General features: G+C 35.3%; 1 protein-coding gene across 3 annotated transcripts; it reads right to left on the minus strand.

The window, feature by feature from the left end:
• Positions 1-3,150: 3,150 nt before the first annotated feature.
• LOC107910719 (lysine-specific histone demethylase 1 homolog 3) lies at positions 3,151-11,438 on the minus strand. Of its 3 annotated transcripts, none has more exons than XM_016838687.2 (9): positions 11,279-11,438; positions 9,239-11,028; positions 8,745-8,886; positions 6,332-8,623; positions 6,112-6,205; positions 5,583-5,950; positions 4,435-5,115; positions 4,274-4,348; positions 3,151-3,823 (listed from the first exon to the last, which is right to left on the minus strand). In XM_016838687.2, exons 2-9 carry the CDS (start codon positions 10,807-10,809, stop codon positions 3,743-3,745), a joined length of 5,304 nt encoding a protein of 1,767 aa, XP_016694176.2. In that variant the 5' UTR covers positions 10,810-11,028; positions 11,279-11,438; the 3' UTR covers positions 3,151-3,742. The 3 variants fall into 3 exon arrangements, with proteins under 3 accessions (XP_016694176.2, XP_040944701.1, XP_016694175.2); XM_041088767.1 differs by having other exon boundaries at positions 9,239-11,136; positions 11,279-11,428; XM_016838686.2 differs by having other exon boundaries at positions 11,275-11,428.
• Between the last annotated feature and the right edge of the window lie 3,301 nt (positions 11,439-14,739).

Here is a 14,739-nt window from a genome sequence, read left to right on the forward strand (position 1 = left end):
AATCATTTTTATCCTAATATATAAAAATCAATCTTGTCAAATTGGAATGATGAGAGAAGAAAATGAGAGATATGTGTTTGTCAATTCAAAATTATATATTTTTCTAATGTTTTATTTTCTTTCCTTCCAATTTTCACTTCTACCAAGCAATGGATGACAAGAACAACCATTTTTTTCATCTCTCCTACCAAACACACCCATGGAAAGAAAAATAATGTTTTTCATCCTTCTAGTTTTATATTTTTTCAATTTTTCATCCTTCTAATTTTCCTCCCACTCTATCAAGCAAAACGTAAGGGCCTATTTGGTTGAGAGAAAGAAAATAAATTTATGCTTGGTAAAGAAGAAAAGTGAGAGGAAAGAAAATAAGAGAAATTATCATTTTTCATCCTAATGTAAAAAAAAATCAATACTTCCAAATTAGAATGATGAGAGGAAAGAAAATGAAAGAGAAATGTATGCGTTAGCTCAAAATTATGCATTTTTCAAGTGCTCTATTAGAGGTGTTCATGGGCCAGGCGGCCCGGCCTGGCCCGTCGGCCCGCCCGAAATATGGGAGGATTTGGGTAAAAATATAGGCCCGAAATATGGACTTGAGCAAAAAAATGAGGCACGTTAGAAAACGGGTTTGGCCTCGGGCATCACTTTTTTGGCCCGAGCCCGGCCTGACCCGGCCCAAATATAATAAATATATTTTTTTTATTTTTAAAAATATTTTAAAATACTTTTTTATTTTTAAAATATTTTTAAAATACTTTTTTTAATTTTCTAAAATTTTTTTTGGTGTTTATTTAAAAATGGGCCGGGGCCGGGCTAAGGAATTTTCCCCCGGGCAGGGCCTGGACAAAATTTCAAACCCATATTTTGGGCCGGGCCGGGCCTGGGCCTAGGGCTCAGGCCGAAATTTTTTATGGGCCCGACCCGAACCCGGCCCATGAACATCTCTATGCTCTATATTATTTCCTTTCATTTTTCAACTCTACCATTTCTTTCTATTTTTTCATCTTCCCTACCAAGCGCACCTATAGAAAGAAACTTTATATTTCTCATCTTTCTATTTTTCTATCCCTTCAAATTTTCATCTTTTTAATTTTCTTTCTACTCAATCAAATAAAGTCTAAATGAATTCAAAATAAACTAGAAAAAAAAATATTATTCTATACATTAAACAATAAAAATCCTTCAACAATCAACATATAACAATCTATTATTCAACAAATCCAAAATAAATGGAAAAAAAATTGTTTCACCCACCTACATGTGAAATCAATTGATACAGTTGATATTAATCAAATTTTACACATAAGTAAAACCTAAAATTTGTTAGCTTACTATCTGAACACTAGAAAAAAAATAGGAAGGATGATTTAGTAAACAATATTTTCAAGATTATATTTTATTGTATAGACTAAATAACAAAATCTTGCATTCAAAACACTTGAATCAAACACAATAATCTAACATTATATAGATAATATTCTAAGTAATTTAAAATAAATAATTTTATTGCTAATCAAGCATTATCCAAACCAAATATCGATTGAAAATTATAACTTACTAAGTAATGAAGGAGAATCATATTCAATAGTTACATCCTTGGGTAATTTACATTGCAAATCACTGAATTTAAAGTAGAATTTTCATTTACATCACAAACCCTTCATTTCTTATTAATTGCTCCCTAAAGTAAAAAACATAGATGGCATTTTTTGTTCTTTTCATATTCGCATTAAATAAAAAAGTTGAACTGACAGTTTGTTGGCCCAGCCAGACAAACAGGTCACGAATACATGATGATTCAGCCTTTTTTCTTCATTGAATTTATTAACTTAAAACAACAAGAAAAGTACAAGCCATTTATTAAATATTAAAAGTAAAATCCGAAAAGAAAATTCAAATGCATTAAAACACATTTCTTCTCTTATTTAAGAGTTAGGGAATGTTTATGGATATATGGATTTATTTTTTAAGGAGAGAAGAGCAATCTTTTATCCAATTTTTAGCATAAGGCATTCCTCGAAGCTTAACCTCCATGTGAGCAACACATTTCCCCCAGAAAATAACGAAGACACCCAACACTTTCCAAATATGGCTTCAAACATCCCCTCTTCCTTATGGGTGAACTTTCACAAGCATTAAGTTTTATACAAACAACAAATGATAAAAAATTTTAACCCAAATTCAGATAATCATCATTAAAAAGAAACCTTCCAACTCATTTGGCCTTCAAATCTGTATCACTTCCCCATCTGTAGGCTGTCGCCTCCTTTGTACAATGTATATGTATACAAGGCAAAGCAAATTTTCAGGTAAACAGATTAATTTGTAACTGAATGACCCTAAAATCATTCAGGTGTCAACTGTAAGCAAAATGCAAGATCACAGCACAAACCTACCATAGCTCCATTAACCTGGAGATAAGGGGATAAATCTTCAGAAGCAACCAAAGTTCCATAGAGTACCAGTGAAGATCTCTACCTTAATGTTTGATGGGGACCAAAACCATCATGCTAAAGCAGTTGCATCTAGTTTGTTCTATTGCTTATGAAGTCAATGTTTAAAAACACACACACGCACAAATATATTTGAGGTCCAGCTATATTAATTTGAGTTTTGCAATAATATAACCCAACCTGCGGTCGCACAATAGTTTCCACTAAGAATTTAGCAGGTTTAAGAGGCAAAAGAGCTCATACCTCGCATCGGCCACTGGCCAGCCGCAACATTTTACAAATCTGGAATTCCAAAATGAGGTGTTAGCAATGAACTAGTAACCGAGAAATGACAAATATATTCCATTGACATTCAGCATAAAGAAGTATATAAAATGAAATGGCCACCTAGTATTCCATAGTGCATTCCTCTAACTTACCCAGCAGATGTGATATACAATATTAATATGTGTCCTACAACTTCAATACCATCTAAACCAAAACCAACGGGCAAGCAACTCATCTAATAATTTCAATGTAAATGTCATATAGGAAATAGCTTAAAGGCTTTTATCATGGAATGATGAAAACAATATTTCATGTGTACTGATTGCATGCAGTTCAACCCGTCCCCACTACAAAAAATGTAGTTATTGCCCCTTGGATTTATTTCATGCATGTAAACATCATTGCTTCAACAATGAATTGAAGAAAGAAATTGAAGTTAGCAATTGATGCTCAGTTAAAAAATCAGGATAACGTTGAAGTATTTCCAGATAGATGATCTCTGTATGCTTGTCATCACTAAAAGAATTCTAAGCTGTACACATCAAAATAAAAAGGAAAAAGAAAAGACAAGTAATGTCTAAACTGTGGGAATCCAAGAATAAAATTTTGGATCTTAACCACCACCCTTTAAAGTATTGCCTTTGTGCCAATAATACAACGATCTTGATGTCATCTTCAATGCCAATCAGTTTCCCAAGAGATGCATAGCCACAATACTTTCACTGATCTCATTTATAATAAAGAAACTAATTCAGCATCCAAAAAGCTTCTACCATATTCCGGTACCAGTTCTGATCAAATATGCAATAAGGCTTCAATTTGAGCAACTTTTGCTTTCCTCTTTGAGAGTCAATCAAGACTGCAAAACACAGAACCATGTTTTTTCTGTTCTATGGACACCTGGATCATGAACTGCAGATTGTATAACTCTTTCCAGCATCACCATAATTTAAGGCAGTGAACTCAAGCAGGGAGAGGCATTTATACATCTTGCAGAGAAGCAACCAATAAAGCATAACTAGTCAATCCTTAACAACATCATAGTTCATGGTTGGCTTCATTGCCATGTGCCTCTCAATCAATTTGTCTACAAAGGGACGAATCTGCATGTTAAAAGCATCCAAATTAAGTTTAGTTACAAAAACAAATCATATAATACCATTAAGTATCCATTTTCACAAAGGAATATAACACATCAGTAAGAATGAAGCATCAAGGTTAGCTATCTAATAAAAGAAGCAGTTGTCCTGTTCATAGTAAAAGGGAAAGCAAGAACTTATCAGTTTAGCAATGAAAGTCTGTTAAAATGATTGTGAAGAAGAAAACTATAATAGTAAGAATCATAAATAAAAGTTAATGTACAAATGAAGCATAACAAAAGCAATAAATCCCTGGCTTTAACATCTCAACAGCAATTACAAAGCTGGTAGTTTGTGTCAGAGAATATTTAAAATTGGGGATGAAAAAAGGAAGAAAAAAAAACCAACAGGTCTATAGGTAGCCAGGGTAAATAATATAAGCTAATACAGGACATTTAAAATGCATATGCATACCTTGTTTTTGCGCTTGAAATCAAGAAATTCAAAAACAGCCATGTTTTTCTCTGCATCTGTTGCCTGCTCCATTACCTGGTACAAGATCAAAAACCTAAGACCAGACTGGAAATAGAGGCAACAAAAAAATTGAGAGCTAATGAGTGAAAGAAAAGGAAAACCTTTGTTGCAGTTTTTTTCATTATCGATTTGTATCCCTCCTTATCAATTTTTCTTGCCTTATAAAGGGGCATTAGCAATGATGCAACATAATCAACGACAGCCTGTTTAATACAATCAGCTCCATGGGGATGATTTTCAAATCGCTCCTTGTTTACAGAAACTTGGGAGACGGAGCTCTCATTTGCTCGCCCATCATTCTTCCAGGTTGGTTGCCTTGAACTAGTATTTGAATCTTCCTCATCCTTGAAATTTGTAGGATGGAAGAAATCTGGATCAGCAGCAGCTGCTTGAGACTGCCATCTCTCAATGGCATGATAATCCTTGATCCCCCCATTACCAGCAGTATCAACCCATGCTTTCATGAAGATACTGCTATCCACAGCCAAACTTTCTCCAGAGTGTTCTCTGAGTTTCAAGTGGCTCCTCTGAGACAGGTTATCTACTGACATTCCGGAATTGTCAAGGTTAACACAAGCAGCAGAGAAATCAACAGACCAGTCCCTGACTCTGCAGTTCCTAGAGTCTATTTCTGATATACAATCTTGTCTTCCAAAAACACCACCAGGCCATTTCCCTTCATCCATTTGTGCGTATTGCTCCCTTCTGGCAAATTTGTGAAAAGAAGGAATCTTAGGAAGCTGCAGTAATTTGTTGCAGTTAGCTTCTGTGGATGCAAGTGCCTGCGAAGTACAATAGTTAATCTCTTTTTGAACACAAGTCCATGATCACAGCAGAAAAGAAAGGAAATATTTTTTTATTGAAGATGAAAAAAAAAATGTACATGACTAATTTGATTACTGCAATGTTAGGCAACTCTTTGCATTTTTAAATTAATGTCAAATAATATCATAAGTTATCCCAAATTCGACCAGTCAATCAACTTGATAGAAAGTAAAAAAGAGGCATTCATTCAATTCTTTCACAATAGAAAGCCTTAAGGATTGTCGAGAAGGCTGATGCTGAAAGAGTTAACACCAAAACAGGGTATAAGCTCTATAAATCTTTTGGTGTTTAAAGGAAACAAGATAAAGCCAAACATCCAAAAGCACAGAACAGACGTCTGCAAGTGGCATCCAAGTAACAGCTGTTCAAGGACAATGCATCAATATTAATATGCCATTGTTGAAAGGGTAAAAGAAAGACATACCTCTGCAGCTGCTTTTGCTGCAGCTCGGGCAGCTGCTTCAGCAGCAAAGGCAGCCTGCTCTTCCTCTGACATTCCTTGGTTGACAGCTTCCACCTCAATATCAAGTGATTTGCCATTCTCCTTTATGTTTAAAGGATACTGCTTTCCAGCAGAAAATGGATCCTGCAAGCTTTCTTTACTCTCAAAAGCACCATGCTGTGAGTGCAGAGGTGGCTTTCCTGAAGCTGGATCTTTAAGGGATTTTCTCTTTGAAGAAGCTTTTGCCTTACGGAAGACTTCAAGCCAAACATTAACCAGCTGGCTTGCAATAGCACGTATATCACGACTTGTATGCACACAAATTTTTTCCTTCACAGTTTTCCCTATGCCTAAAAGATGTTAATAATATAATGTCATTGTAGCTACTTTTGTCTTCATATACTACTAAATGGAAAAACCATCATAAAATTAATGTACAAACAAAAACTTCACACATACCATGCAAGTACATTATGAAAAAATACTTACATAGCACAATATAAACAAGTACCTGATGAACGAACTGCAAGTAGATCAGTTGAAACAAGCACAAGAAGACGAACACAATGGCGCAACAGTTGCGTCCCATCTTTCCCCATTGAGTCCTATAAATTTCAATGTGAACACAATAAATATCAGTCATTATTTAATGCCATTAAATACATGCATTAGTAGAACAAAGCCATATTAGGAATCAAGGACGGATAATAAATAGTGAAAAGCAATAATACCAGCATCCATGAGTTGAGTGTGCTAAGCCCTTCCTTTGTCCCAGCAAAGGATTTCAAGGATTCAACTGGGAGACCTAACAACTTCTTGGCTAGATGCAATCGTCCTGCAGTGGTTTTCACATTAAAGAACATGTCCCGCAGTAAAGCTTCCCTGCTTAAAATCCGAGCACGATCCAAAGAGTTTTTGTACAAGACATTAGAAAGTTCAACTGCTTCAAGTCTCTTAATTATGTCCCTAACTTCATCCCTTCCTGATTCTGAATGTCTCTGGGCAGCCTCCATTGCCTCTACTTCGGCTGTATAATCATTTCCAGTGGTAAATATGTCAATTAATCGCACAGCCTCCCGAAGCCCACTCAACATTGCACCACCAACTGTGTCAGGATGCTCCTTGCAGGTAGCTTCTCCAGCAAAAAACAAGCAGTTCTCAACAGGCCTGGCCAACATATCATAGTCTTCTCCAGATGCTCCTATGGCAACATAGGAGTAAGCGCCATAACTAAAAGGATCCCTTCCCCAATCAGTAACAACTGAGGCAACAGGATCAGGAACTGAAGCCTCTCCAAAAAGTTTACGGAGAATAATTACAGCATGGTTTACATGATCTGATGCGCTTATATTTTGACCATCAATAGCTGCCTTACCAGCCACTAAGGCGATAAGAACAGGAGCCCCAACAGTTTTTCGGACATTCCAAAACATAAAACAATGGCCTCTACTATCTGTTTCCTCAGCAGTCACTCCAAAGTAATCCACAGTATCATCCCAAAAAACTTCTGGGAATTCCAAGACGACTTTATTAAGTACTCCAAAACCAAGCTGCTGTATGGAAGAATGTTTCCATTGGGGCAACGGAGGAGAAAACTTTATGGCTCCTGCTTTCAAGCAACCAAGTGGCACAGTGATAAGCACAGCATCTCCTGAAAACTCACTGCCATTTGATGTGGAAACTTTGACCTGCCTATGATGACTATTATCAACCCCCGGGCCCTTTGGGCTGTATGAAATATTTGTGACTACGTGGTTCAAGTGGATCAGAAGCCCTTCTCCAAGAGACTCAACCACCGTACTGTAACCCCCTTTAATCATACAATGGGCTCCTCCAAAGCCGCCATAAACATCATCCTGATTCCAGTTGGGAAGAGAAACTTCCTTAAGCGAAGCAGCACAGCCATACTCCAAGTGAGCATAGTGCCAATTCATGACCCTTCTCTCAAGAGGACTCAAAATCTCCTCTTCGGAACATTTTTTTCGAGGAAATCCAAAGATATTGCTAGCTTTTGAGTCATAGAAAGCATCCACTGAAGAATGTGATTCTGTTTCTTCAATATCTGCTCCTATTTCTTCCATCCGATGCCTTTTTAGGGCATATTCTAAACCATCCTCAAGAGACATTGTCATTGCTTTTTTACCTTTTTGAGCAACAAGAAACACCATATCGTCAAGAAGACTATTGTATTCAGCTTCAAGAGCATCATCCAGGTCAGCAGGAACCTTTTGACCAGATACAATGTCATAAAGAGGACAGGAACTATTCAACACAGTTAACTCTAGCCCCAACTGTGCACAAATCAATGAGGATGGATCTGGTCTTCTATTAGTTGACACATCAGCCTCAACTCCAGTAATAATGCTAGCCCCAAGATCCACAGGTACTGAAAGAGAGGAGCAATCAGTATAAACACGACCTCCTATCCTATCCCTAGCCTCAAGTACAACTACAGAAAATCCCTGACGTTTCAAGTGGCGTGCAGCAGTCAATCCAGCAGGACCAGCTCCAATAACTATGATGTTCTTTCTGACCTCTGAATCATTCAGCAGCTGATGATTCCCGTCAGGTTTATCATAAGTTGCAGATTGAACATACTGTGAGTCATTCCTTTCTTCTGGAGTTACTACAGGGGCTACTCCAACATCAGTTGCATCACAAGATAGATCAGTACTAGAAACCTGCGAACTAATCAATCCAGTGTTCAATTTTGCACTAAAGCTGCCATTTTGCTGGCATTTATAAGGTAATTCTGGTGTGATTGAATCAACCAATACTTCAGCTATTGCTATTGTCGCTTCAGATGCCTGGTTTTCATCAACAACTCTAAGACCAGTCTTTGCATCCATAGAAGCTTTAGAATTCTTGACCTGACCAAGGATAAAGGCAACTCCATCCTCTGAATCAGCAACAGAGGCAACAGAATTACCATCACTTTTTCTTCCCTCGAGAAGTTTGTAGTTGTCCTTAACACTAAGCTCAGCCTTCTCTTTCTTTGAAGAAATTCCAAAGTTTATGTAACCCTGCAAAGAGAGGTTATCCAAACTTCAACATAAAATCCGAAGTTACTAAAATATGAGCAAAAAAGATATCCATCAACTAACATATAGATAAATTTTCACTCATTTCAAAGCAAACACTTACACCCTGATCAAGAAATGCATATATCTCCCTAATTAGGGAAGCTCGGGATGGTTCACCCTCTGAAGGAGTGTCACTAACACCGCAGTCAACAAGAGGCAAAATGCGGTTAACATCTTTACTCCAAAGACCTAAGATATGATTCCTGCAGCACCAAGGAATTAAATTCCATTGAAGAAAACATAATTATAAAATAGAAAATCCGAAGGCAGCACATTGGAAATTAGAAATCATATCAACTCCTATTAAAGGAAGTGACTAAGTACAAATCCTTAAATTTTATGAATGATTCTAGATGCCAAACCACAGATCATAAAAGTAAAAATTACTACAAAAGATGCTACCTGGCAAGCTGGCACCCAAGGTCTCGGTGTAATTAACAGCTATAGTTTATCGTTTAAAACAAAAACAGAATATGAACATAAAAAGGAACCAATACTCATAAACATTCATAACAATTATAAACAGCAAACAAAACTATATACATATTCACAAACCTGCATTCCAAGTATTCCTGTAGACCACCTCTACACTTCAACACCTCCTTAAATTTGATCTTCTCAACTGGCCCCACAGCACAAGCTTTCAGTCCAGATGATATTGCTGCCTCATCAAACTTCTCTCTTGCTCTAAAGGAATGATCACTGTCTGCAAATTGTTGATTTCCAAAAAAACCTTGCTCAGTTAGCAAATTTTCCCAATCAGCATCCCCTTCATAAGCCATATCTCCATGTCTACGCTTTTTAATATTGCGCCCACCTCGCTGGAAAGCTGATGACTTGCTGTTTTTTAGTTCAGAACTAGGGAGAGAGACTGCATCTTCATGGCAACTTTCATTTTCATCAGGTGTTGAAATGGGAGAGTCAACATTGGCCTTTTTGCTGATGAAAACAGTATCATGGATGGGACCACAAGCACCAGGGCTTGCATCTTCAGAAGGTTGATGCAGAGCAGAGTTGCACCTCTGAATGGAGGCAACAAGTTCATTGGGATGAATGGAAGTTTCTAAAGAGTATTCCTCAGCGCAAGAATTTGGAACGTCAGTGCAAGTTTCTTCCATCTTCAGTGAATCAACAACAGACAGCGACAGATTAAGTTTATTTTGTTGTGAACTTTCAGTTCCTGGTTTACTCCTCAGGTCAATTGCTGAGAAATTGTCCCTGAGCTCAATGTTGGAATGACAATATCTTTCCTTGTCACAAACTTTAGATGACCTACATGGATATTCTGTAGGATCCTTTTGAACAGTTAAGTCACCTGGTTCCAAAATGCTTTCTTGTTGATACAAACTGTGGTCAAATCCTTGATTCTCAGCTGTGTTGCATTCTTTGGAGGATGAATGTGAGAAGCTTGAACTAGAAACTGAATGAGAACTATCACCACAATTTCTGCTAGGATTCTTTGAATCAGAAGCATGATGAGCAGCCTCGCAATTATGTTTCAAACAAAAAATTGGGCAAGATTTCCCTACTGAACCAGATTGTGCCTTGTGAGAACACTGATACAAACCTTCCCCAGGCGACAAACCTCCCTCATTCTGATCTTCCTCAAGTTTAGCTCTGGATTCATCATCAACCTCACTGGGCTTGGCTTTTGAATCTGACTTGGTTCTCCTTACTTTCCCTGTACGCTTTTTTCCAACAACTTTATCAGTAGCCACATCAGACCTGTCTTCACCAATATCCTGACCTTTCACATCAGTGTTCGACACAGATTTCCCATCCAAAATTCCACCACCCTCCACAGACTTATTCAAAGAGTTACTCCTTACCCTCATTGCCCCTGGATCAATATCTTTTTTAGGATCCTTTAACTTCTTTCTGAAGCTGGCCAATGTATCATTCATTCCCCCAAAATCCTCCTCATCTTTGTCCACAGTTTTACCTGCCTTAACTTCAACCTTTTGGCACTTCCCCGCACTGCCTTCCAATCCAGCCTTATCCTTTTTAGGATTCTTAGGTCTCCTTAACTTCAACAAAGACAAAATGGGCTCATCATCATCTGAATCAACACCAACCTCCACCGCTGTGACCTTTAATCTTTTCTTAGAGCCTCCACCACCATCCATTTTCTAGTTCCTAACTTTCAAAGGAATTCTGTAATGAAACCTTTCCTAACCCTAGCTCCACATTATTCCCAAATCAATTTGCAATCGTGGACCTGCCTTCAAGTTTGAACCATCATCACTTTCCATCTCTCCACAACCAAAAACGCAAAGCTCATAATTTCGAGTCCTTCATACAAGCAACTAAAGCCATAAGCCAAAAGTTCCAAGCCTCAACCAATCCTGAAATGTTCACAAAAATTCTATTTACAGCTAAATATGGATAGAGTTTCTTCCGATTAAAGAGTTTTCACAAACTATCGTCAATGCCTAGGTCCTACTCTCCCTCTACTGCACGTAACCCAATGAGGAAATAAGATTTCGAAAAGAATGAATGAAAAAGAAATAACAAAAATCTAGGGTTTCCAAAATAACTAAAAAGACCTCAAGAAATAGGTAGAGATAGAGAGATTGGAAAATAAAACAGACCTACCAGAGGGACGACGAGCAGTGAAAACGGTGGCGTTAATGGAATTTGTCGAGGAGAGTGAGAGGCGCACGTTAGCGGTCGTTGTTGCTGGAATTCCCCCTATACATTGCGCCCGCAACCACTGGCGTAGTGCCAAAAAGAATTTATTACTACAAAGAAATCAAAGTTTTGAAAATTTTAATATATTCTTTCAATAAATATTATATTAATCGTCTATAGTAATATGAATAATTATTTACCAAATTATTTTTCCATCTAAAACACTTACTGAATAAAATTATAATGGAATAGATTTGGTTTAATGAAATAGAGTAGAGTTGTAATAATATTTTTGTGTTTGGTTGAATGGAATAAATGTTGTAATAACATAAAGAAAAAAACTTAAATGACCAAAATACCCTTAATATAAATTTTTTTGTAGGTAGATGATAATTGCTATTACTATTAAATTTTAAAAAATTATTATTAAATATAATTTAATAAAAATAAAAACAAATAATTTAATTATATTTTAACATAATTATTATTAAATATAATTTAATAAAATAATATATAATTTAATCATATTTCAATATATTTATTTATATAAATATTTATTTTTATCAAACTTTATAGTTACTGACGTATTAAATTATATTAAAACATGATTATTTGTGACAGATTTTCTCTCCCCCTTTTTTCCCCATTTTCTTCTCCCTCTACCTCTACCTCTACCTCTACCTCTCGAGTCCCCTTCCTCTCGAGTCCCCTTCTTCTACAATTTTCCAGAAACCTACAACTTACCACTATTAGGCATTGCTTCCCACTGTCACTGGCTCACTATTGGTCGAATGTTGGCCCAAAATTCACCGTCATTTTCTATTTTTTGATGTGTTATTTTTCTTTCTATTATCTTCCTTTTCCTCAAGTTTTCAAGTATGAAAGCTCTATGAAAACACTCAAATTCATAATCATATTTTTGGCCAAACAAACATGAATCATTAAGGAGAAAAACGAACTTTGTAGGAAAAGAAAGAACAAAGATGGAGGCGAGATCGCAAGCTTTGTTGGTCATCAATTTCAATTCCACCAAATCTTGTGAATAAGGAATTCAAGCCTTGATATAGCCAATCTGATAGATTTGTTTAGATTTGTCTTTCTAAACTAAATCCAAGCACTTATATCCTCTCTTTTTTTTAACTATTTCTTTTATTATTTTTTTCTTTTTAATTTGCGGGTTATGTTGTTGCAAGATGTGTTGAGTTGGGTAAAACGGGAATTTTTTTTGTTGCATTCCTAGAAGCACCAAATAGTCATTTGGAGGGTGATGCATGGCTATTCAACGATTTTATTGAATTAGGTTATAATCACTTATTCGTCTGAATGATATTACTAACAACCGAACTACTGAATGGAGGGACCGTGTCAAATATGGCTTGAATAACATTACCATTCATATGAACCAAATATGCTATTAGATTCTAATTAGGATTTTATTTCATTAAAAAATATTGAAATAAAGAGTAATTTTTTCAAAACAATTAGTAGAAAGTGGAAACCTATTTGCAATATTTTTACTGATAATATTTTTAGAATTTCTTCAAACTTAATTAAAAATTTTCAAATAAAAATCAGAAAATTTATAATAATAAAAAACTAATCATAATTAGAAAGAAACACTAAATGCATATTCTTTTCTCCCTATAAACACAATGACAAATTTATAAATTAGCACATGGCAAAAAAAAATTAAAAGAATTTTTGCACACACCACAAAACAATAAACATGTGATAATTAAAAAACTTGTTAACCTCAATATATATCAAGAGGAGGTGAATTGATGTTTTAAAATTTTGAAATAAATAAAAAGAGACATCTCATAAAACACCAGAAAAATTATATTATCACATTTCGCTCACTAAGCATCTTCCTAGGAATGTAATGATAATTTATGAAATTACCCTTATCATGTCCTTAATTTTTATAATAAACTTTATTCTTAACAAATATTTAGATTAAATATTAACAATAGAATTTAATTGATAATTTTTATATTATTTAAATTTAAATTTTAATTATTTCAAATTTTTTTGCATATATTTCTAAATATAATAATGCACATATAAAATCATATATATATATAACTTATTTTGGAATAAATTTAAAAAATCATGCAAATAAAATACTCGCGAAAAATCCATTGGAGTAGTAGAGAAAATCAAGTAGTAGGAAAAGGGAACGAAGCGATAGCTTTTTTTTATTTATGTTTATTAATAGACTATGTAACACCCTACACCCAACCAGTTTGTCAGATCTGAGATGTGAGATGCCACATTCCTTGCTGAAGCAACTTTGATTGCAATTTAATATCAAATAAACAAGTCATACAAGTAATCAAGTTTCTAATCTTAAAAAAACACATTATTTATTCAAATCCGAGTTATCAGTGAACTTATGAGAGCTCTTATAAGACATCGGTAACAAATGAAGGACTAAAACGTAACATTTACCAATATAAGGGTTAAGTCACGACATCGAAGGATGAATGTCATGACACTAAGGGTGGAAGCATGATGTTGCGACTTCAACTGAGGTAAGTTGCAACCTTGAAAACAAGAATTTGACATCACGACTTCAACAAAGAAACATCGTGACCTTGAAGACATGAGGCTCAATGTCGCGATCTCAGCAGGGGAGAGTCGCGACTACAAGAACAGAGGCTTGATGTCACGACACTATCAAGCACTAATACCAAATGGTCAAAGTGACCTAAAAACTCATCACTTAGCATTTTAGGCATTAATTCAAATGTCAATTCATCATTCTCAACATATGAATCCCTTATAAGTGCATGATCTCAAGTACATACCTATTCGTTCTAAAGTCTAGCATCACAATAATTTACTTGGCATACAAGTAACTTTTCAAATTAAAATCATAGTATCACATAACTTGGATAAGAAAGCATATCATTATATCATTAAATTAACACTTATATGGTCATATTTAAGTATAACATTTCCAAACATAAGTATCAAAATGACAACTCAAAACTAAAGACCAACTCAACATAGGTACATGTCACTTGCTATTAACATATTGAAATTGTACAAACTTGCTAAGTCAAAAGTTGAATCTAGATGCTACTGATCACCTGGAGACTTTGAAATATACAATACTTGCGCACAAAATAAACAAATCGTATGTTGAGCAATGAGGCTTAGTGGTGCTAACATTATTTAAATAAATAATCAAATAGAAATAAGATATCAAATACAATCAATATATGATCCAACTATTAAGTAAATCAAGCTTGCATTTCATGTCTCATGTGCATAGCCTCATACCATATTTCATTTGATGTTTCATACATGAACATATAATCCCTTTTTATCATCATATCCAAATTTCATATATATCATAGCATATCATAAAATCCATTTTATTTTCTCATTTCTATCTTTAATCCACTTATTCATTTTAC

This window comes from Gossypium hirsutum, chromosome D02, assembly GCF_007990345.1.
Source record: "Gossypium hirsutum isolate 1008001.06 chromosome D02, Gossypium_hirsutum_v2.1, whole genome shotgun sequence".
Taxonomy (NCBI): domain Eukaryota; kingdom Viridiplantae; phylum Streptophyta; class Magnoliopsida; order Malvales; family Malvaceae; genus Gossypium; species Gossypium hirsutum.

Coding starts and splice junctions, on each gene's coding strand:
- LOC107910719 (XM_016838687.2), bottom strand. CDS start 10,809: ATGGATGGTGGTGGAGGCTCTAAGAAAAGATTAAAGGTCACAGCGGTG. Junction 8,887..9,238: donor CAGGAATACTTGGAATGCAG/GTTTGTGAATAT, acceptor TTGGTGCTGCAG/GAATCATATCTTAGGTCTTT. Junction 5,951..6,111: donor ACTTGCAGTTCGTTCATCAG/GTACTTGTTTAT, acceptor AACATCTTTTAG/GCATAGGGAAAACTGTGAAG.